The following is a 21683-nucleotide window of genomic DNA, read 5'->3' as shown; positions in this document are numbered from 1 at the left end:
TTTGTCGAATTGCTGCAAAGAAATCACTAGTAAATTACCAATAAGAAGAGATGGTGGAAATCTGTCCTTTTGGTCTGATGACTCCAAATTTGAGTTTTTTTGGTCTTTGTCTTTGTGAGACGCAGAGTAGATGAACGTATGATCTCCGCATGTATGGTTCCCACTGTGAAGCATGAATGAGGTGGTGTGGGTGTGCTTTGCTTGTGACACTGTGATTTAGAATTCAAGGCATACTTAACCAGCATGGCTACCACAGCATTCTGCAGCGATACGCCATCCCATCTGTTTTGGACTTAGTGGGACTATCATTTGTTTTTCGAAAGGCTGTGTAAGGGCTATTTGACCAAGAGAGTGATGGAGTGCTGCATCAGATGACCTGGCCTTCAAAATCACCCGAGTGCAACTCAATTTGAGATTGTATGGGATTATTTGGACTGCAGAGTGAACAAGTGCTCAGCATATGTGGGAACCTCTTCAAGACTGTTGAAAAAGCATTCCAGGTGACTCTGGTTGAATGCTCGCTGTTCAAAGCTGCCATCAAGGCAAAAGCTGGCTACTTTGAAGAGTCTCCAATATAAAATGTTATTACATGATTCGATATCTTATTTAAGTCTTCATGTCTTAACTATATTCTACAATGTAGAAAATAGTAAAAATAAAGTAAACACCATGAATGAGTAGGTGTCCAAACTTTTGACCGGTACTGTGTATATATACAATACCTTCGGAAAGTATTCAGACCCTTTGCTATAAGACTTGAAATTGAGCTCAGGTGCATCCTGTTTACATTGCTCATCCTTGATGTTTCCACAACTTGATTATAGTCCCCCTGTGGTAAATTCAATAGATTGGACATGATTTGGAAAGACACACACCTGTCTATATAAGGTCCCACAGTTGACAGTGCATGTCATAGCAAAAACCAAGCTATGAGGTCGAATGAATTGTCTGGATTATATCGAGGCACAGATCTGGGGAAGGGTACCAAAAAGGTTCTACAGCATTGAAGGGCACCAAGAACACAGTGGCCTCCATCATTCTTAAATGGATGAAGTTTGGAACCACCAAGACACTTCCTAGAGCTGGCCTCCCGAGTTTGCCAAAAGGCACCTAAAGACTCTCAGATGAGGAGAAACCAGATTATCTGGTCTGATGAAACCAAGATTGAACACTTTGGCCTGAATGCCAAGCGTCATGTCTGGATGAAACCTGGCACCATCCCTACGGTGAAGCGTGGTGCAGCATCATGCTGTGGGGATGTTTTTCAACGGTAGGGACTGGGAGTCTAGCCGGGATCGAGGCAAAGTACATAAAAACCTGCTCAAGAACACTCAGGACCTCAGACTGGGGCAAAGTTTCACCTTCCAACAAGACAGACCCTAAGCACACAGCCAAGACAACGCAGGAGTGGCTTCAGGACGTCCTTGATTGGCCCAGCCAGAGCTTGGTCTTGAACCTGATCAAACATCTCTGGAGAGACCTGAAAATAGCTGTGCAGCAACGCTCCCCATCCAACCTGACAGAGCTTGAGAGGATCTACAGAGACAAATGGGAGAAACTCCCCAAATACAGGTGTGCCAAGCTTGTAGCGTCACACTTAAGACGACTCAAGACTGTAATCACTGCCAAAGGTGCTATAACAAAGTACTCAGTGAAGGGTCTGAATACTTATGTAAATGTCATATTTCATTTAAAAAAAAAAAATGTATTTATAAATTAGCAAACCTTTCGAAACACCTGTTTTTGTATTGTCATTAAGGGGTATTGTGTGTAGATTGAGGAGAACATGAATAAGGCTGTAAAGTAACAAAATGTGGAAAGTCAAGGAGTCTGAATAGTTTCCAAAGACACTGTATATAAAGAAACTCAAAATACTTTAAAATGACTCAAATCAAAACTGTGTTGAAATTATAATGGACCTTCATTTATACAGTTACTTGACATTGTCCAGCTCACTAAAAATCACCCAAATGAAAGCTAAACAGTCAGGGAGCATCGAGCATTCCAAAAACTATGGATAGAGGACTATTTTGCACATTTTCGCTGTGGGGAAATATGTAACCAATTCAGTGCGGCCCGCTGGACATAGTTAAAGACCGAATGTGGCCCCCCCGGGGGGGGGGGGGGTTTGATGCCTCTGCTATTAAGAGACCTGGCCCTGCTACTACTTGTTCTGACTGCACTTGCCCGGGCTGAGGTTCAAGTCAATAATACCTTTAGTTACAACAGTTTTGTATTATCAATCGTCTTTCATCGTGGATAATGGTTATGGAACTTTTCTAAAAAACATTTGTGATATCAAAAGCTTGTTCAGCAGATACTGCTGTTGATGAGGAGTGTGGAGAGGGCTGTGGTTGTGGTGAACTGTCACTAGCAGGTCTGGTGTAGGAACAGAAGGTTATATATGAGTCGGATTTCTGACCATCTCTGTGTTTCTCCTTCCAGGCCCAACGTTGCCAAGACAGAGCCCCCAGGTTCAGAATGGACCTTCGCCAGAGGACCTGGAGATGCAGAGAAAGTAAGATCTGAGCCTACAACAGCCCTTAACACAGCACGACAGCACTAAATATAATACTGTTACTCAGACCCCAATCCATCTCGATACACACAGAGTTCAGTGTTTCAATCAAATATGAGCCAGTCAGTCAATTACTTGCTTAACACTACCTGCTTGCCTAAATATATTGATCCAAGTACACTACATGACCTAAAGTATGTGGACACCTGCTCATCAAACATCTCATTCCAAAATCATTGACATTAGAGTTGGTCCCCTCTTTGCTGCTGTAACAGCCTCCACCCTTCTGGGAAGGCTTTCCACTAGATTTTGGAACATTGCTGCTGGGACCTTAGCGAGGTCGGGAACTGATTTTGGGAGATTAGGCCTGGCTCGCAGTCGGCGTTGCTATTCATCCCAAAGGTGTTTGATGGGGTTGAGGTCAGGGCTCTGTGGAGGCCGGCCAATTTCTTCCACACCGATCTTGTCAAACCATTTCTGTATGGACCTCGCTTTATGCATTGGGTCATTGTCATTCTAAAACAGGAAAGGGCCTTCCCCAAACTGTTTGGCACAAAGTTGGAAGCACAGAATGGTCTAGAATGTCATTGTATGCTGTAGCGTTAAGATCTCCCTTAACTGGAACTAAGGGGCCTAGCTCAACCCATGAAAATCTATGCGTTGGGGCAGGTAGCGTTCTCCTGGCATCCCAGATTTGTCTGATGGATTGCCAAATGGTGAAGCGTGATTTATCACTCCAGAAAACGCGTTTCCACTGCTCCAGAGTCCAATGGCCAATTGTGCGCCGCTGCTATGACACTTCCAATCACAGCCGGTTGTGATACAGCCCGGGATTGAACCAGGTTCTGTAGTGATGCCTCTAGTACTGAGATGTGGTGCCTTAGACCTGAATCGCTCGGGAGCGGCTGCTCGGCCGTAGAAACCCATTTAATGAAGCTCCAGACGAACAGTTCTTGTGCTGATGTTGCTTCATGAGGCAGTTAGGAACTCTGTAGTGAATGATGCAGCCGAGGACAGACATTTTCTACACACTTCAGCAATCGCCAGTCCAGTTCTGTGAGCTTGTGTGGACTACCACTTCGCGGCTGAGCCTTTTTTGCTCCTAGAAGTTTCCGCTTCACAATAACAGAACTTACTATTGAGCGGGGCAGCTCTAGCAGTACTGAAATTTGACGAACTGTCTTGTTGGAAAGGTGACATTGCCACATTGAAAGTAACTGAGCTTTTTAGTAAGGCCGTTCTACTGCCAATGTTTGTCTACAGAGATTGCATAGCTGTGTGCTCAATTTTATACACCCGTCAGCAAAGAGTGTGGCTGAAATAGCCAAATCCACTCATTTGAAAGGGTGTCCACATACCTATGATTATATGCTGTACTTTTGATTGGATTCAACCGGCTTTGGACTTATGCTCCGAAAGGTTGTTACCTCTCCAGCCCTCACCACTTCCACTCCCATATTAACTAGGCAGGTGGAGTGTTTGCCTGCCTGCAGGTGGTGTTCTTCCACATCCTGGCACAGAGTGAGGCTGATGGCTGCCAGTTTGTGTTCAGACACCCCTGTAGTAGAGCAGGGCTGGGTGAGAGGATGATAGCGCTTGTGGCAGGCTGTAGTATACAGGCACCACATCAGTGTGTCAGGTGGAATCACAAAACACTGCTGAGTGCAATGGTACACTCACAGCCTGAGGTTAGGAGCTGGCTTTCTCTTTCTCACACACGCACACGCACACGCACACAGGCATGAGAAGTGTATGAGAACGCATATCTGATTTGGTGTGCATCAGAGAGTGAGAGAGGCAGACATGTTGTGTGTGTTTGGAGACTTCAAAAGAAGAAATGGACTGTTTGAGGCTTTCTTAATGAAAAGCTATTCTACAGTGAACCCCTATCACTCTCAGGGGACTTTGGCTTTCTCTCCCATTCTGAAAACACACTGCTCTAAATCCTTTGAGTCTCCCTCTCCTGCTGCACACACTCAATAACGCTTGGCATGAGATCCGTCCGTGTTAATATTCAAATGCGTTTACCTAGGCTAGCGCACATTTTGTTAAGAGTGTTTTCTCGTGCAATCACTTCTGTTTTGCGGCTCAGACTCAAGCGAGCTCTTAGAGGGAGTACTGTACCTGTAATTGTTTTTCCTTCTCCTTAAATGGGAATGAACCTATTCCCCCTTAGGTGGTAATAATGTGCAGCTAACGCTGAGTTTCTGTGTGGTACAGAGCCCCCCATTCTTCAGTGGGGCACCACAGGACAGTGCAGTCCAGCGTATCACTGTAGCAGCAGTATTAATCTGAGCCAGCTGCTGTCTATCAGCTCTTTTATTACCTACTCCTAGAAACCTATAAAAACGTTATTGAATTAGCCTGCAGCCTGATCTCACAGGACCACACAGGGACTGCCACCTGTCCTGTCCCCATGCACACAAATACATGGCATCATGACGATATGACCCCCTCCTCCCTCAGTGCCATATCCTGCGTCACAGCAGCAGAGAACTTTGGTAGTTTGGTAGAGAGCATCTGGAGTTTGGATTGCCCCTGGCCCTCTCTCCTTGTCCTCTTGACTGCAGCCGATTTACAGAGTAATGTGCTGTGGATTTAATTGTCCTGGCTGAATGACAGGTTGTGTGTGTGTGTGTGTGTGTGTGTGATGCCTGCAGAGTAGGCGGGTGCTGTGTTATGAATGATGAACAGACTCCTGGTATGGCAGCAGTATATGTTGTATGTGTCAGACCATAAAGGAGCTGCAATAGAAGTAAGCTTAAGATGGAGAAACTTGGCTCTATGTTGAGCTTTATCATGGTAACTGTTTGTATGTGAGTCAGGGTCATTTCAATCCCAGACAATCTGCCCATGGGATTTTGAATTTGACTTTACAATCGAAAGATAACTCATCCATGACGTTATTTGTTAATCGGCCTAGATTTGCTTGCTTTAGTACCCACTAGTCGTTACGGACAATTAACTCTGAAGATTGTGAGTAAGAAAGAGTTTGACGATTGTTCGTGTGCGTGTGTCCGTCCAATAGGTGTGTATCTGGCCTATTTGTGTCTTTGCGGCCCCTTCCTGTCGTCCCATGATGTATGGTGACTCGGCAAACACAATAACACTTTTCATTAAATTAATCCTCTTGTTTCAGCAGGCTCACTGAGACCCCAAGGCCTGCTGTGTAAGGCCACTTGGCAATTTGGTTAGCAGCAGTTTATTGGCAGTGACTGCCTTGGATGTCATTGTAGTATATTGTACGTGAGATGGACTTGTCATATCATTCATACCCATCCCTGTTAGTCTCAGATGAGGTGTTCCACAGGGTATATGGCATCTCTGATTCTAGGACTGGCCCCAATTATTTGACTGGTCGAAAAGATGTTAGTGGACCGAGATTATTTTTAGTTGAGCAGTAGCATATATTTATTTATTTAATGGCAAACGAGACACCTGTCTTATTCGCGCCCATCTCAGTGAACGAGTCCATCTGGAGGCCGAGACGAATCCATTGTGGAGGCCACGGGAATGGCAAAGTCCAAGAAGGGGAGTGTGGCTGTGCAATCCACTTCTGTCTCCAGAATGCGCTCTCTGCTGCCAATTTGTGCACATTCGTTGTTTCATAACTTCATTGTGTGAATTGTTTGCATTTGATTGTTAGTGTTTATCAATTCCCCAATACTTATATTATCAGTAGTACATTTACCTTTTAATCCTATAATTTCTAATCTACAATGTCTGTTTGGTTACTTCATGTCTGTTAATGCATTCAATATATTATTTTTCCAGTCTTTTACCGTTCTCATTGTCAGAGTGGACATGTTGTTTGCAGAGCGCACATCCTATGCTACACTAGTGAGAAACAAGTTCTGGTGATATTTTATTCCATTTACGAGTTTTGTCAATTTCGTCCATGTCTTTTGTTTGGAGCGCTCCTGTTAATGTTGAGTAAGGACGCTCACCTGATTATGCATAGAAGTAGGCCTATAGGCTACCTAGCCTGCACGCAAATGCAGGCATATAAATATGCCCATTTGAGTATCTGATTAGTATTTCTGATTGGCTTAATGCAGCACCACTAATGAGCTGTGGAGCTTCTCAAAGTAATGTTTCTTCACCTCAAACAGCAAGCAAACAAAGTCTGTTTTTACATCCATTGAGAATGACAACAAACGTATTTGAAAAACCTTTCCAGCTCTCTTTCAATATCCACTCAGCGTGAAAGGGAATAATGTCATGCTCTGATCCAGCGGAAACGTCATAAAATAGGCCTGCCTGATTACTTCTTGTCCCTTGCGCAAATAGCCTACAGCTGTGTCTGTCCTGAGCTCACTGGGGCGGGAAACTCTGAGGGCCCAGAATATTTTATACAATGTTGCAAGGAGCTTCGGGCCGGACCCAAGTTAATAGTTGATGCAATGTTTCAAGTTGGTTGCAGACAGGCCATGCATAGCAAATGCGATTTATAGGATATTTATTTTTTATCAGGAAATGTTCTGCCTGCAGGCTGCAATGTTTTAATTTGTTGTCTTTCTAGGCTATTTTTACATAGTTTTTAGGTTTATCATTTTTAGATTTGGATAGCATTTTGACTAACCACATAGCCATGATTTTGAGATAAGAAGACGTTGTTATTATAAATTAAATGAAACTGTTCCACAAAAATTTGCATATGAAAACAATAACTGGCAGATCGGTAGAAATGGTAAGATGAATTGGTATTCCACATGATACATTTAGCTGACTCCTCGTATATCAAATTGTGGAGAGTAACGGTAGAATCTTTGAAAGCCAGTAGGAACAGGAGGAGGATGGTTGGGACAGGTTCAGTTTTTTTTTTCTTCTGGTTATCTTGATATCTGGCTCCCTTTTTAGTAATTTGTCTTATTTCATCAAATAGGGAGCTTAAAGCATCAGAAGTTCAATGTATATATAGTTGATTTTATTAAAACTGTCTATATATTGAAAAATATATTTTTAAATTTATTTCTACCAATCGATTGCCCCAAATATATATATTTTTTTGTCGGGGCAAGCCCTATCTGATTCTTATCTTGCACTAGAGCAATTATAAGTGTTGATTTACACAGGCGCATGTGTGTGGTTTTGCTGCCTTAGAGAGTCAACCCACATTCTCCCATCTGAAAGTCATAAAATTGAATTCTGACATGGATTTGATATTAACCCCATCGTTAACAAGGTTTATTGCTCCACGCTAACATGGGGCACACACACATGGAGGGTAGTTTGAGAAGTAGGTGGCCTGGTCTCAAGCTTGTTGAGTGATTGCCTAGTCTAAAACACTTTCTGAATACATTCAGACATAGGCCTCCCTGTGAAGAATGTCCCTGGACCGTTCCAAATGTTCCTTGGCTGGTGGACCACCTAATACAAAGACATACCTGACATAGCAACATGTCTGTCCAACATAACTCTGTACTGTATTAGTAGAGTAAGCATTCCTTTAGGATGGCTCCTTTTAAGGATATCTGACCCGATCTGTGTGGCTCTGTCATTAACACAAAAGGCCTGGATGTGTTCAAAGGACTTATATTAGTGTGTGTGAAATGGATCTGGCCCTGAGCTTCCCCCTCACTCTGACTCTTCTGTTCTGTTCCGGCCTTTGTCCATATTTAGCTGTTGCAGTCAATGGAACTGGCTGTGTGCTTAATGCCTGGTGTCATCCCTGTGATGCAACCTCACTACAATCCTGCCTGGCCCACCCTGGAGAGATGGAGTAGGCTACACATTCTCAACAGGCTCACACACTCATCTGCACTCTCTAAAAAAATAAAAATACACAGGTGCAGAAACACCTCCACACATGGATGCATGTACGCAATCGTGAACATGCACACACTTTACTATCAGGGGACAGCCTAGTACTTTCAGTCAGTTTGTTTCGAGGTCTATAATTCCACCATAGATTTAGCCTGAAGGTTAGGCATACTTTACCATGACCTCACATTCTAGTCTTTAGTGTCAGAATGGAGATGGATGTATTTTAAAGGTCGCGGTTGTTTTCTTCCCTTTTTATAAATAACCCCAATGATGAAATGACTGACACTTTTGGTTATAGTAGTTTCCTATTACACCCTCCATCATCGAGCCTTGTAGTGAAATAGCCTTTCACCACTAGTCTATTTTCACACCCAGGGTTAAGAACTGTTCTGTGGTCAGTAATACAGAGGTCCAGTGTGTCCGTGTTCCAGAGCTGGGGCCTCATTTATAAAACTGTGTGGAAGATTCACGTCAAAAGGTGGCGTACAGACAAAACACAGGAAGTGGTTGCGCACACAAATATTCCGATTTTTAACACGGTACGCACGCACGTCCCATGCCGGTTCCCCTTTATAAATCACAGTCGTTTCTAAATTTGGAGCACGTGAGCGAGCGTTTAGTCCCACCCTTTTAACGCCCACCCTTTTAATAGAAATTTCACCAAGTGTGAAATGGAAGTTCTTGTGGGGAGGTTGAATCAAAAAATAATAATTTTTTGGTGGACACAGTGTGGGCATTATAAATGTCAAAAAGGAGTGAGTGGTGGCATGTGGCGGATGCTGTGAAGGCTGCTGGCTCCGACGGTCGGACCCTTTCAGAAAAAAAAGTGGTCCGACATAAAAGTGGCCAAAAGGCGCATAGCCTTACACAGACAAAGTGTTTGTGCCACTGGCAGGGAAGAGGGGACACTGGAGCTCAAGGAGGGTGACAAGACATGCAAGACGCATCGGATGATCCAGGGATGTAATTAGTATTCCCTCGTTTGAAAAGAGTAAACCAAATGCATTCAAGTTGTGTTGAAACAGAGTGTTCCACTGGGTCGGTGGTGCTGCAGCTGAGCAGGAGCTGAGTGTTCCACTGGGTCGGTGGTGCTGCAGCTGAGCAGGAGCTGAGTGTTCCACTGGGTCGGTGGTGCTGCAGCTGAGCAGGAGCTGAGTGTTCCACTGGGTCGGTGGTGCTGCAGCTGAGCAGGAGCTGAGTGTTCCACTGGGTCGGTGGTGTTGCAGCTGAGCAGGAGCTGAGTGTTCCACTGGGTCGCAGTGGTGCTGCAGCTGAGCAGGAGCTGAGTGTTCCACTGGGTCGGGTGGTGCTGCAGCTGAGCAGGAGCTGAGTGTTCCACTGGGTCGGTGGTGCTGCAGCTGAGCAGGAGCTGAGTGTTCCACTGGGTCGGTGGTGTTGCAGCTGAGCAGGAGCTGAGTGTTCCACTGGGTCGGTGGTGCTGCAGCTGAGCAGGAGCTGAGTGTTCCACTGGGTCGGTGGTGTTGCAGCTGAGCAGGAGCTGAGTGTTCCACTGGGTCGGTGGTGCTGCAGCTGAGCAGGAGCTGAGTGTTCCACTGGGTCGGTGGTGTTGCAGCTGAGCAGGAGCTGAGTGTTCCACTGGGTCGGTGGTGCTGCAGCTGAGCAGGAGCCGAGTGTTCCACTGGGTTGGTGGTGCTGCAGCTGAGCAGGAGCCGAGTGTTCCACTGGGTCGGTGGTGTTGCAGCTGAGCAGGAGCTGAGTGGTATGACGGCTGCGTGGTCCCATGGTGTTTGTACAGATGAACGTGTTAACTTCAGTCGTTTGGAAATTGCTCCCAAGGATGAACCAGACTTGTGGAGGTCTACACTTTTTTTTCTGAGGTCTTGGCTGATTTATTTTGATTTTCCCATGATGTCAAACAGAGGTGCACCGAGTTTGAAGGTAGGCCTTGAAATACCTCTACAGGTACACCTCCAATTGACTCATATGATGACAATTAGCCTCTCAGAAGCTGCTAAAGCCATCACATAATTTTCTGGAATTTACCAAGCTGTTTAAAGGCACAGTCAACTTAGTGTATGTAAACTTCTAACCCACTGGAATTGTGGCACAGTGAATTACAAGTGAAATAATCTGTCTGTAAAGAATTGTTGGAAAAATGACTTGTCATACACAAAGTAGATGTCTTAACTGACTTGCCAAAACTATAGATTGTTAACAAGAAATTTGTGGAGTGGTTGAAAAACAAGTTTTAATGACTCCAACCTAAGTGTATGTAAACTTCCAACTTCAATTGTAAATGTCCTCCAAATAAATTATTGCAGTACCAGCCTCTCGAGTGGTGCAGCGTTCTAAGGCACTGTGTCGCAGTGATCGAGGTGTCATTACAGACCCAGGTTTGATCCCGAGCTGTATCACAACTGGCCGTGATCCCCATAGGGCGATGCACAATTGGCCCAGTGTCGTCTGGGTTTGTGGTGGGTTTGGCCGGGGAGGGTTTACTTGGCTCATTGTGCTCTAGCAACTCTTTGTGGCAGGCCAGGAGCCTGCAGGCTGACCTCAGTCGTCAGTTCAGCACAGAGGAAACACCGTGTTAAGAATGGCGTTTTTTTTAGGTCATGTTTCGGAGAATGACGGGATCAAAATTGGAGAGAATTTTTTTTTTTTAAAGAACCTCAAAAGTGTAGTAACTGCAGTCGACGATGGTATTTTGGACACAGTAATTTCAGAATAATTAGCCTAGCACCACAGTTATACTACACGGTAACTGCAGTTACACTGCAACATTACTGTCGTTAAAAAAAAGCTATTTTGGATGCAGTATTTACAGCATACTGCAGTTACTGCACTTTAACTGCAGTTATACTGCATTGTACCAAAGTCATACTGCACTCCGACTGCAATCTTTATTCGTAAGGGACAAGAACAGCTCAAGGACAGAACTACATTCATTTCAAATTAGAATAAATAAATGATAATGGTCCCGTACTGACAAAACACTGAGAAAACAACAGATGCCTATACTAAAGGTCTACATCCAGTCACATCTATCAATGTCATGCTTGCGTACATGCCTACCAGTTTCCATATACACACACAAGTTATTTCTGTCAGATAGGGGAGAGACCTTGCTGCTTGCTCTCTATTTGGAATATCTTCATAAAATACTAAGGATCAAGGGAGCAGAAGTCAAATTAAAAGGAGAGGGATGGGGAGAGAAAGCAAGGCCCAGCTGACTTGAGCCCAGTTTCCTTTGGCACTTTGAAGTCAATCCAGGTTGGGCTGGCCTTGGTGGGCTAGCTCAAATTGCGTTTCCACTGCCTCCAGAAATTATGTCAAGTTGCAAGGTAGCCAATATGTGACGACAGCTGGCTTTGCTAATGTTGCTAGCTAGCAAGATGTTGAAGAAATTAATTCCCCTTCACCATGCTGTAACTAACGTGACCCCATACTCCTGCCAGTGCCAGCTAGACTCGGAGCCATGTATTTAGCTTGGTGGCGTTAGCTAGCTAGCTAAAAGGTTAGCATAACAGTCTAGCTAGCTGACTTAATTTCTACCTTGCTTGCCATGGCATTGGCTATTAGCTAGCTAGCTAACCAAGCAAATCCGACCTGGCCAGCTAAAATTCCTGCTTGCTCACGTTAGCTAGCCAGCTTGTTTCAACTCGGATTTGCTAGCTAACGTTAGGTAACTAGAATTTGAGGGCTGACTGTTCTCAAAGTTTATTCTGTAGTGCAAAACAGAACGAAGGATCCAGCCATGGTGGTAATTTGTGTCATGTCTGACTACTGGAGTACTGCTTGTCCATGTGCTAGCTAACAGCAACATGCCCAGACGAGCTAGCTAAACGTTGTCAGCATTCATAGCTTCAGCTGGAGAGACGAGAGGCGCGGCCCCAGCCAAAACCGCTCTCACTACTCAGCTATGGCCTCAGAGCAGCCTGGCATCCCAGGGATCAGTGTGTGTGTGACTGTCACAAATCCTATATACGTGTGTGTTTGAGGGGAAATGCAAGCCATTCATACACATAATGTGGAAATCCTGTTTTTAAGGCTTGCAGCAATCCAGTCCAACAATGGCATACCAAATTCTTGAATGACCACATGAATTGAGCCTTGGCTGTTTATATATCCATCTCTTAAATACATTCCATGCTTCGTCACGCATAACTATATCTACTCTGACTATTTCTCAGTGTTATACTTTGAACCACGCTATAAATAAATATTTAGATCACTGTCCTCTGTCAGAAGATCGCTGGTTGTGGTTTCCAGAAGATTACATAAGCGAATGTGTGGATTTGGATGTTTTTCTCCCTACCCCGAAATCCCTCTTCCAAACGCAAATCCCAGTCCTTCTGACGACATAACACACAACAGCCAAGTCTTTTAGGTGCCTCTTTAAAGTCCCAGAGATACCCAGTATTAACCTACCATTAGATTAAAAGAGTCTAATGGGATGTAGAAGTTTCTGGTGTGAGACTATAGCAGTTTGACTGTAGCACTGTGCCTGCTTCTAGCATCTGTCAGGTGGTGAGACAAAAGGAAGATATTCTCCATACTGATGCAGGGAGATTGGAATTGATGCGGTGCTCTGTACCCGATTGACAGAATCATTTAGAGACAAGCTGCTAATGAGGAGCATTTATCTGCTGCTTGACATTGATCACGGTATGTGTGACTACATGTATAGTGCTTGTGTTCTGTTATTGTCTAACACACAGGGCTGGCTGCTGTTAGACAAAACCAATTTCTCTCCTTTGCTTGACTAGTGTTCTGGGGCCTCATGTGATGAAATACAAAATATATCTCAAAACAACCATGCACCAATTTTCTCCCAAAGGTTACTATTTATAAAAACTGAACTTGGCGTTAGAATGTCATTACTTCGACACAAGTTTAGACCATGCGCACACACATTTTCTAGTGGTTGGTAAGTATTTTGTGCAAATGGTTGATATGAATATTTTTTTTTTACATAATTTTAAAAAGGCAGCCATTTGCTGTTAGTGAGAAGAGCTGACATGTCCACAATAATGTGCCATTTTGTCTTTCAGAAACTGTCAGTCCTTTTCCAAATACAGCCTAAGTTCCTGCAAAAGATAACATTCTGCCAACACCTCCAAAAATATTTGATCAAATTTGTCATTGCTCTTTGTAATCTCAGCAAAAAAAAAGAAATGTCCTCTCACTGTCAACTGTGTTTATTTTCAGCAAACTTAACATGTGTAAATATTTGTATGAACATAAGATTCAACAAATGAGACACAAACTGAACAAGTTCCACAGACATGCGACTAACAGAAATGGAATAATGTGTCCCTGAACAAAGGAGGGGTGTCAAAAGTGACAGTCAGTATCTGGTGTGGCCACCAGCTGCATTAAGTACTGCAGCGCATCTCCTCCTCAATGAACTGCACCAGATTTTCCAGTTCTTGCTGTGAGATGTTACCCCACTCTTCCACCAAGGCACCTGCAAGGTCCCGGATATTTATGGGGGGAAGGCCCTAGCCCTCACCCTCCGATCCAACAGGTCCCAGACGTGCTCAATGGGATTGAGATCCGGGCTCTTCGCTGGCCATGGCAGAACACTGACATTCCTGTCTTGCAGGAAATCACACACAGAATGAGCCGTATGGCTGGTGGCATTGTCATGCTGGAGGGTCATGCCAGGATGAGCCTGCAGGAAGGGTACCACATGAGGGAGGAGGATGTCTTCCATGTAATGCACAGCTTTGAGATTGTCTGCAATGACAACATACTCAGTCCGATGATGCTGTGACACACCGCCCCAGACACACTTCACCTCCAAATCTATGTAATGATCATTCCTTCTACTTTAAATGCAAATCCAACCATCACCCCTGGTGAGACAAAACCGCGACTCGTCAGTGAAGAGCATTTTTTGCCTTTTCTGTCTGGTCCAGTGATGGTGGTTTGTGCCCATAGGCGGCGTTGTTGCCAGTGAAGTCTGGTGAGGACATGCCTTACAACAGGCCTACAAGCCCTCAGTCCAGCCTCTCAGCCTATTGTGGACAGTCTTGAGCACTGAAGGAGGGATTGTGTGTTCCTGGTGTAACTCTGCAGTTGTTGCCATCCTGTACCTGTCGCACAGGTATGATGTTCAGATGTACCGATCCTGTGCAGGTGTTACATGTGGTCTGCCACTGCGAGGACAATCAGCTGTCTGTCCTGTCTCCCTGTAGCGCTGTCGTAGGCGTCTCACAGTACGGACAGTACTCACAATACTCACAATACTCACAATACTCACAGTATTGCAATTTATTGCCCTGGCCACATCTGCAGTCCTCATGCCTCCTTGCAGCATGCCTAAGGCACATTCACGCGGATGAGCAGGGACCCTGGGCATCTTTCTTTTGGTATTTTTCAGAGTCAGTAGAAAGGCCTCTTTAGTGTCCTAAGTTTTCATAACTGTGACCTTAATTGCCTACCGTCTGCAAGCTGTTAGTGTCTTAATGACCATTCTACAGGTGCATGTTAATTAATTATGGTTCATTGAACAAGCATGGGAAACTGTGTTTAAACCCTTTACAATGAAGATCTGTGAAGGTATTTGGATTTTTACGAATTATCTTTGAAAGACAGGGACTTGAAATAGGGATGTTTCTTTTTTTGCTGAGTTTATTAGAAACTGACATGGCCTAATTCAAAAAGTTCCAAGTTATACAGCAAATAAATGGCATTAAGTAACCTTAAAAGGTGAATGCAGGGTGTTTTCCAGGCCGGAGTTATAATGCTTGTTCACGCATGCACAGTTTAAGGACGTATCAGATTTATAACGGGAAACGTGCGTATGGTGTGCGCCAAGTTTATAAATCTCTATTTTTAGACATGCATATATATATATATTTTTTTTTTCTAATGGCGCGCGCACATGTATAGTGTGAAATTTATACAATGGTTATAAATGAGGCCCCTGGTTTGACTTGGTTAGGGGATACCTGGAAGTAACTGTGAGCTGTAGAGTTGGACAGAGTAATTTATAGTGTAGCTCCATATGCACTAACTGGGCTTCAGTCCACTGATACAGAACTGTTCAGGCCAATGAGGAAAGCTTCTCTGACCAACTGGACTGGGGGCTTGCCAGGCTTTGTGATTGTGCGGCTCTGCTTCCCTTGGCTGTCAGAATCAAGGACCACTGAGAAGCATCACACTTGCTACATACACCCTAACGCTCGGACTGTGTGCAGTTAGTTCTCAAGACCACTCCAAAGATGCTCACTCTTCAGTGTGGAATTGTATTTTGACATTTTCATTGGATGTAGACCATGTTGTCTAACATCTGCTCCTGCTAGGGCTGGGCGACTATATTGTGAATACCTGTATACCTGTGTGGATTCACATATACCTTTATGGATTTTTGCAATACTGTCTATAACGATATTATGATAGAGTGCTAAATAAAATGAAAAGTTGTACAAATTGTACTACTTCGTCAGTTTTGTACTAGTTTGTTTAAGTATAAAACCATCAGAATGGAGAACCCATTAAAAGCACTCTGAATTCATATGTTGCCATTCAAGACTTATGCACTACTCATAAAACATATTTAGAACTTTTATTCAGAAACATAAAATACCACCATGCCGTCAGAAATGTGAAAAATATTGTGATATATTTTGGCCATATCGCCCAGCCCTAGCTCCTGTTCCAACCTAGGTTCTAATTTTGTCTGTATTAAGTCTGCCCTCGTTCTGACACATTCATACTGTAATGTCCTCCTCCTCCGCACTGGTTTTCTACTGTCTAAATAATTAATTTGTCAAACACAGCACATTCAAGCGATTCTCGTTTTCTTGAAAAATACTGACAAAGCTTTTCTGTGTTTTTGAGTCCGTGGTAGTAGTAAGTTGTTGAAAGACGTTCGGACTCAGGCCGTGTGCTGCCTACACTCCCTTAGCAACCGTTCCCCAGGCAACGCATGTCAGGAACTGAGACTCTAGTAAATGGATCACCAAGGTTTTTCACATCTTTGAAGCCTTCAATACCTTAAATCTGAGAGAGGAAGTCATGTACATATCAACCTTTTCCCACCCGGCTCGGTGTTCATGGAGGGCTCCTGAGAAAGTGAGGGAAATTCTGTGTTTGTGTGTCGACATGTGCTGTGGAATCCTTTGATCATTTCTGATCTGGTCCCGTTGTTCTGTTCAGTACGGCCTGCAAGGAGCTGCCTTCCCCTCTTTCAGCAAGACAGATATGTATTGTTAATGCTCCAGCTTGGCTCACCCTAATAGTGATGATACATTTGTATTGTTAGACTGTATGAGAGTTTTATAGTTGTCATATCCCAAAAAGATTCTATATTGGAATGTAATGAAAGTTCTGCTATGGGTGCAGTATACACTAGTACTCAATACTGACATCCCTAAATACACTGAACAAAAATATAAACGCAACATGTAAAGTGTTGGTCCCATGTTACGTGAGCTAAAATAAAATATCCAAGACATTTTCCATAGGCACAAAAAGCGTATTTCTCTGAGTTTGTGCACACATTTCTTTACGTCCCTGTTTGTGAGCATTTCTCTTTTGCCAAGATAATCCATCCACTTACAGGTGTGCCATCAATAAGCTGATTAAACAGCTTGATCATTATACAGGTGCAGCTTGTGCTGGGAACAGTAAAAACCACTCTAAATGTGCAGTTTTATCCCACAACACAATGCCACAGATGTCTCAAATGTTGATGGAGCGTGGAATTGGCACGCTGACTGCAGCAACCAGAGCTGTTGCCAGAGAATTCAATGCACGTGTAACCACGCCAGCCCAGGACCTCCACATCAGGCTTCTTCACTTGTGTGATCATCTGAGACCAGCCAGTTGATGAAACTGTGGTTTGCAAAACACAAACATTTCTGCACAAACTGCCAGAAAGAGTCTCAGGGAAGCTCAACTGCATGCTTATCCTCACCAGTGTCTTGACCTGACTGCACTTTGTCGTCGTAATCGACTTCAGAGGACAAATGCTCACCTTCGATGGCCACTGGCACCCTGGAGAAGTGTGTTTCAGCATGATAATGCACGGCCCCATGTCGCAAGGTTCTATACACAATTCATGAAAGCTGAAAATGTCACCCATTGAGCATGTTTAGGATGATCTGTATCAATGTGTACGACAGTGTGTTCCAGTTCCCACCAATACCAGCAACTTCGCACAGCCATTGAAGAGGAGTGGGACCACTTTCCACAGGTCACAATCAATAGCCTGATCAACTCTATGCAAAAGAGATGTCACACTGCATGAGGCTAATGGTGGTCACTCCAGAGACTGACTGGTTTTCTGATCCACGCCCCTACCTTTTTTAAAGGTGTCTGTGACCAACAGATGCATATCTGTATTCCCAGTCATGTGGAATCCATAGGTTAAGACCTAATTAATGTATTACAATTGACAGATTTCCTTATATGAACTGTAACTCCGTAAAATCTTTGAAATTGTTGCGTGTTGCTTTTATTTTTGTTCAGTGTAGTTTGATTTATTATCCCTTATGGTTCAGATAAAGTTCCAGTAATAAGCTTGGACACACCTACTCATTCAAGGGTTTTTCTTTTCTTTTTATTGTTTTCTACTTTGTGGAATAATAGTGAAGACATCAAAACTATGAAATAACACATGGAATCATGTAGTAACCAAAAAGGTGTTTTTTTAAAGTAATGAAGGTCAGTCAATGCAGAACATTTCAAGAACTTTGACAGTTTCTTCAAGTGCATTCAAAAAGCTCTGAAACTAGCTCTCATGAGGACCGCCACAGGAAAGGAAAACCCAGAGTTACCTCTGATGCAGAGGATGAGTTCATTAGTTATCAGTCTCAGAAATTGCAGCCCAACGAAATGCTTCACAGAGTTCAAGTAACAGACACATCTGCCCTCGTGGTTGAATTGCTGCAAGGAAACCACTACTACAGGACACCAATAAGAAGAAGAGACTTGCTTGGGCTAAGAAACACGAGCAATGGACATTAGACCGGTGGAAATCTGTCCTTTTGGTCCAAATTGACATGTTCGGTTCCAACCGCCGTGTCTTTGTGAGACGCGGAGTAGGTGAACGGATGATCTTCACATGTGTGATTCCCACCGTGAAGCATGGAGGAGGAGGTGGTGGTGGTGCTTTTCTGGTGACACTGTCAGTGATTTATTTAGAATTCAATGCACACTTAACCAGTATGTCTACCACAGCATTCTGCAGCGATGCGTCATCCCATCTGGTTTGGGCTTAGTGGGGCTATCATTTGTTTTTCAACAGGACAATGACCCAACACACTTCCAGGTTGTGTAAGTGCTATTTGAACAAGAAGGTGAGTGATTGAGTACTGCGTCAGTTGACCTGCCCTCCACAATCAACTGACCTCAAACCAATTGAGATGGTTGGGGATGAGTTGGACTGCAGAGTGAAGGAAAAGCAGCCAACAAGTGCTCAGCATATGTGGGAACTCCTTCAAGATTGTTGATAAAATATTCCAGGTGATGCTGGTTGAGAGAATGCCAAGTGTTCAAATCTGTCAAGGTGAAGGGTGGCTACTTTGAAAAATCTCAAATATAAAATGTGATTTGTTTAAATCAAATCAAATGTATTTATATAGCCCTTCGTACATCAGCTGATATCTCAAAGTGCTGTACAGAAACCCAGCCTAAAACCCCAAACAGCAAGCAATGCAGGTGTAGAAGCACGGCGGCTAGGAAAAACTCCCTAGAAAGGCCAAAACCTAGGAAGAAACCTAGAGAGGAACCAGGCTATGTGGGGTGGCCAGTCCTCTTCTGGCTGTGCCGGGTGCAGATTATAACAGAACATGGCCAAGATGTTCAAATTTTCATAAATGACCAGCATGGTCGAATAATAATAGGGCAGAACAGTTGAAACTGGAGCAGCAGCACGGTCAGGTGGACTGGGGACAGCAAGGAGTCATCATGTCAGGTAGTCCTGGGTCATGGTCCTAGGGCTCAGGTCAGTTGAAACTGGAGCAGCAGCACGGCCAGCACACTTTTTTTTGCTTCCTACATGATTCCATATGTGTTATTTCATAGTTTTGATGTCTTCACTATTATTCTACAATGTAGAAAATAGTAAAAATAAAAACCCTTGAATGAGCAGGTGTGTCAACTTTTGACTGAAACTGTATATCCATGTTCATCTCAAGGATAACATTACTTTAACATGACATCCCTTCCTTGAAAGTTGAACTGGATGTAAGCAAATTGCTATCCCCTTGACGAATGGCAAGCAGACTCTGTCCTATGACTCCCCTCCAGCTCCTCCTCTCCACCACCACCTCTCGCCACGCCATCTCGTCTAACAGACATGGTGAGGCCTAGTGCTTATTATAGCTGTTCTCCTCTGTGTTGTGTAGGAATGTTATGGTCTCGTATGCCAGGGAATTCAGTGTGTGTCAGATAGTGTTTACATGTACAATAAATACACTAGATGGAAATAGTCTGAACTACTGCTGTGGACAGGTATGTAATGTCATGTCACCATTACCAAAGTTAACCAAAGGTCTACGTTGTAAAACATATTCCCTTTTTGGTGAAGCCTTGTTCCGTATAGAGCAGGGGTTCCCAAACGCTTTGGTCCCTGATCCCATTTAGATGTTTTTTCGCCAAACCCCACCATGTAAAAACTGTAATGTAATCAACGGACAATGTTGAATGTTTCTATGACAGTTTATTACAAATCAGTCTGACAGTTTTGACAGTATTTCAAGCTGAAGGTAGTATGGTTAAGAGTGACTGAAATTCATCAGAAAGCTATTGAAGTTCAGAAGCTCACCAGGCAATATTTTTGTAGCAAGGTAGAATATAACATCTAACCTCTATCTACCTCTTCATGGTAGAATATAACATCATCATTGATGTTCTTTTCCCCCCAGTGTGATTTAGTTCCTTGTCTTGTCCACTCTTATTGCTTGTGGGCATTGTAGAGGGAGTCTGATCATTCAGGCATGGGGTCATAATATTTCATAGTTTAAACCGTTCAAAGGATCGAGCAACATTTGCAGGAAGAAAACACAAACCACATCTAGTGGCTTCTGCAGGTTACTGACGTAAGCCCGGTTCTATGAACCAAGCACAATGATCTTTTTCTTTTTTTTTCTCATCCGAGCTGATTGGTTTACGTCATCCTTGTTACATGTAATCCGTTACTAACCAATCCTGTATACAGTTTCACTCTGTTTTGTACGGTGTAACCACTCCCCATATAGGTGTCATTGACATTGCACGTCAATTGCATCATCCACCACTGACCTTCTCTAACCTTGTTGTTCGTTCTAGTGGTGTGCATAATCAACCCTTCCTGCTGCTCTCAACACCATCCCGCCTACATTTAACCTCGGGCATACTGATCATTTTCTACATTTTAATTGTGATATTTTAGAGGCTCCTGCTTGTGCAGCAGTCTCCGGCACTGTCAGCACTCCTGTCGCAGTTTGATACTCTGTGGAGGAACTGCTGCCCCCACCCCTCGCAAACTGCCCCCGGGGTAGAGTATATGCTAATCACTGTAATGCCTCTATCTTAGCGCTGATATACACTACATTATATAGTAGACTCTCTGCTGTACTCCCTACTGTAACTATATCAGCATGGAGATAAGGGGATGTTATCCTATAGCGAAACCCCTGCGAGTGGTCCTTCGAGCCAGATACGTTGCCTCCAGACCTCTAGTGGCCCAGCGCCTAATGAGCAGTACAACACTCCTGCTCTTTAATTAACTCTGCGAGGGAGGTGGGGAAGAGGTGGAGGGGGAGGTGTGGGAGGATGGAGAAGAGGTAGATGAGGGCTGCACTGGGGCTTTAGTGAAGTTAGGACGGGAGTGCTCTGTTCTGTGCTCCCCGTCTTGCTGTAACAAGGCAGTGTCATTATGAAGTGCACCGGTGGCGGGGAGAGTAGCCGTCCTCATGGGAGCCTGCTGGGTACAGCTACATTTCGATAACAGCACAGTGTGTTATGGGGACACCTTGGAGAGAGACTGGTGAATATGGATAATGGGGTCAGTGGTACTGGGGGAAGCCTGGCTGAGGCAACAGCTAGTGAAAGCCTCCTCAGCCGCTTCCACTCTGGTTCTGGGCGAGAGAGGATCTCCACCAACTAAATCTGTTAACTCTCTCAGCCCTTCCTCTGGCTACTCTAGCCTACAGAGTGGATTGCTGCCTAGGCCCATAATACTGTTTCTAGTTGTATTACTAGCTGAAGCTTTACAGTCTTAAGTAACATTGAAATCATTTTCATGTCATTCTTAAGCTAAGTATGTTAATGATGGATTATTTCAAGGCTTTTTCGAGCTCCGTCAAAAAGAGAAGAGCGACGGTTTGCCTTCCAGTAAATCATTAGTCTTAGTTCACTAGAGCCCATGAAGTCATTCTGGGTGAATAACATGGATTGATTGAACCTGTAATCCCCTGACTTGGCACATTGAGGGTTTATT

The 21683-nt window shown here is 44.0% G+C and overlaps 1 protein-coding gene across 4 annotated transcripts in view; it reads left to right on the top strand.

The window, feature by feature from the left end:
- LOC118397866 (protein enabled homolog) overlaps positions 1–21683 on the top strand; it is a 151167-nt gene that overhangs the window by 102230 nt on the left and 27254 nt on the right. For all 4 annotated transcript variants that reach the window (XM_052470952.1, XM_052470951.1, XM_052470953.1 and 1 more), the window contains exon 4: positions 2446–2518. In XM_052470952.1, coding sequence (XP_052326912.1) covers positions 2446–2518 — 73 coding nt within the window. The remainder of the gene's footprint in view (positions 1–2445; positions 2519–21683) is intronic.

The sequence above is a fragment of the Oncorhynchus keta genome, chromosome 19 (genome assembly GCF_023373465.1).
Source record: "Oncorhynchus keta strain PuntledgeMale-10-30-2019 chromosome 19, Oket_V2, whole genome shotgun sequence".
Classification (NCBI taxonomy): domain Eukaryota; kingdom Metazoa; phylum Chordata; class Actinopteri; order Salmoniformes; family Salmonidae; genus Oncorhynchus; species Oncorhynchus keta.
This window is presented reverse-complemented; position numbering and strand designations above follow the sequence as displayed.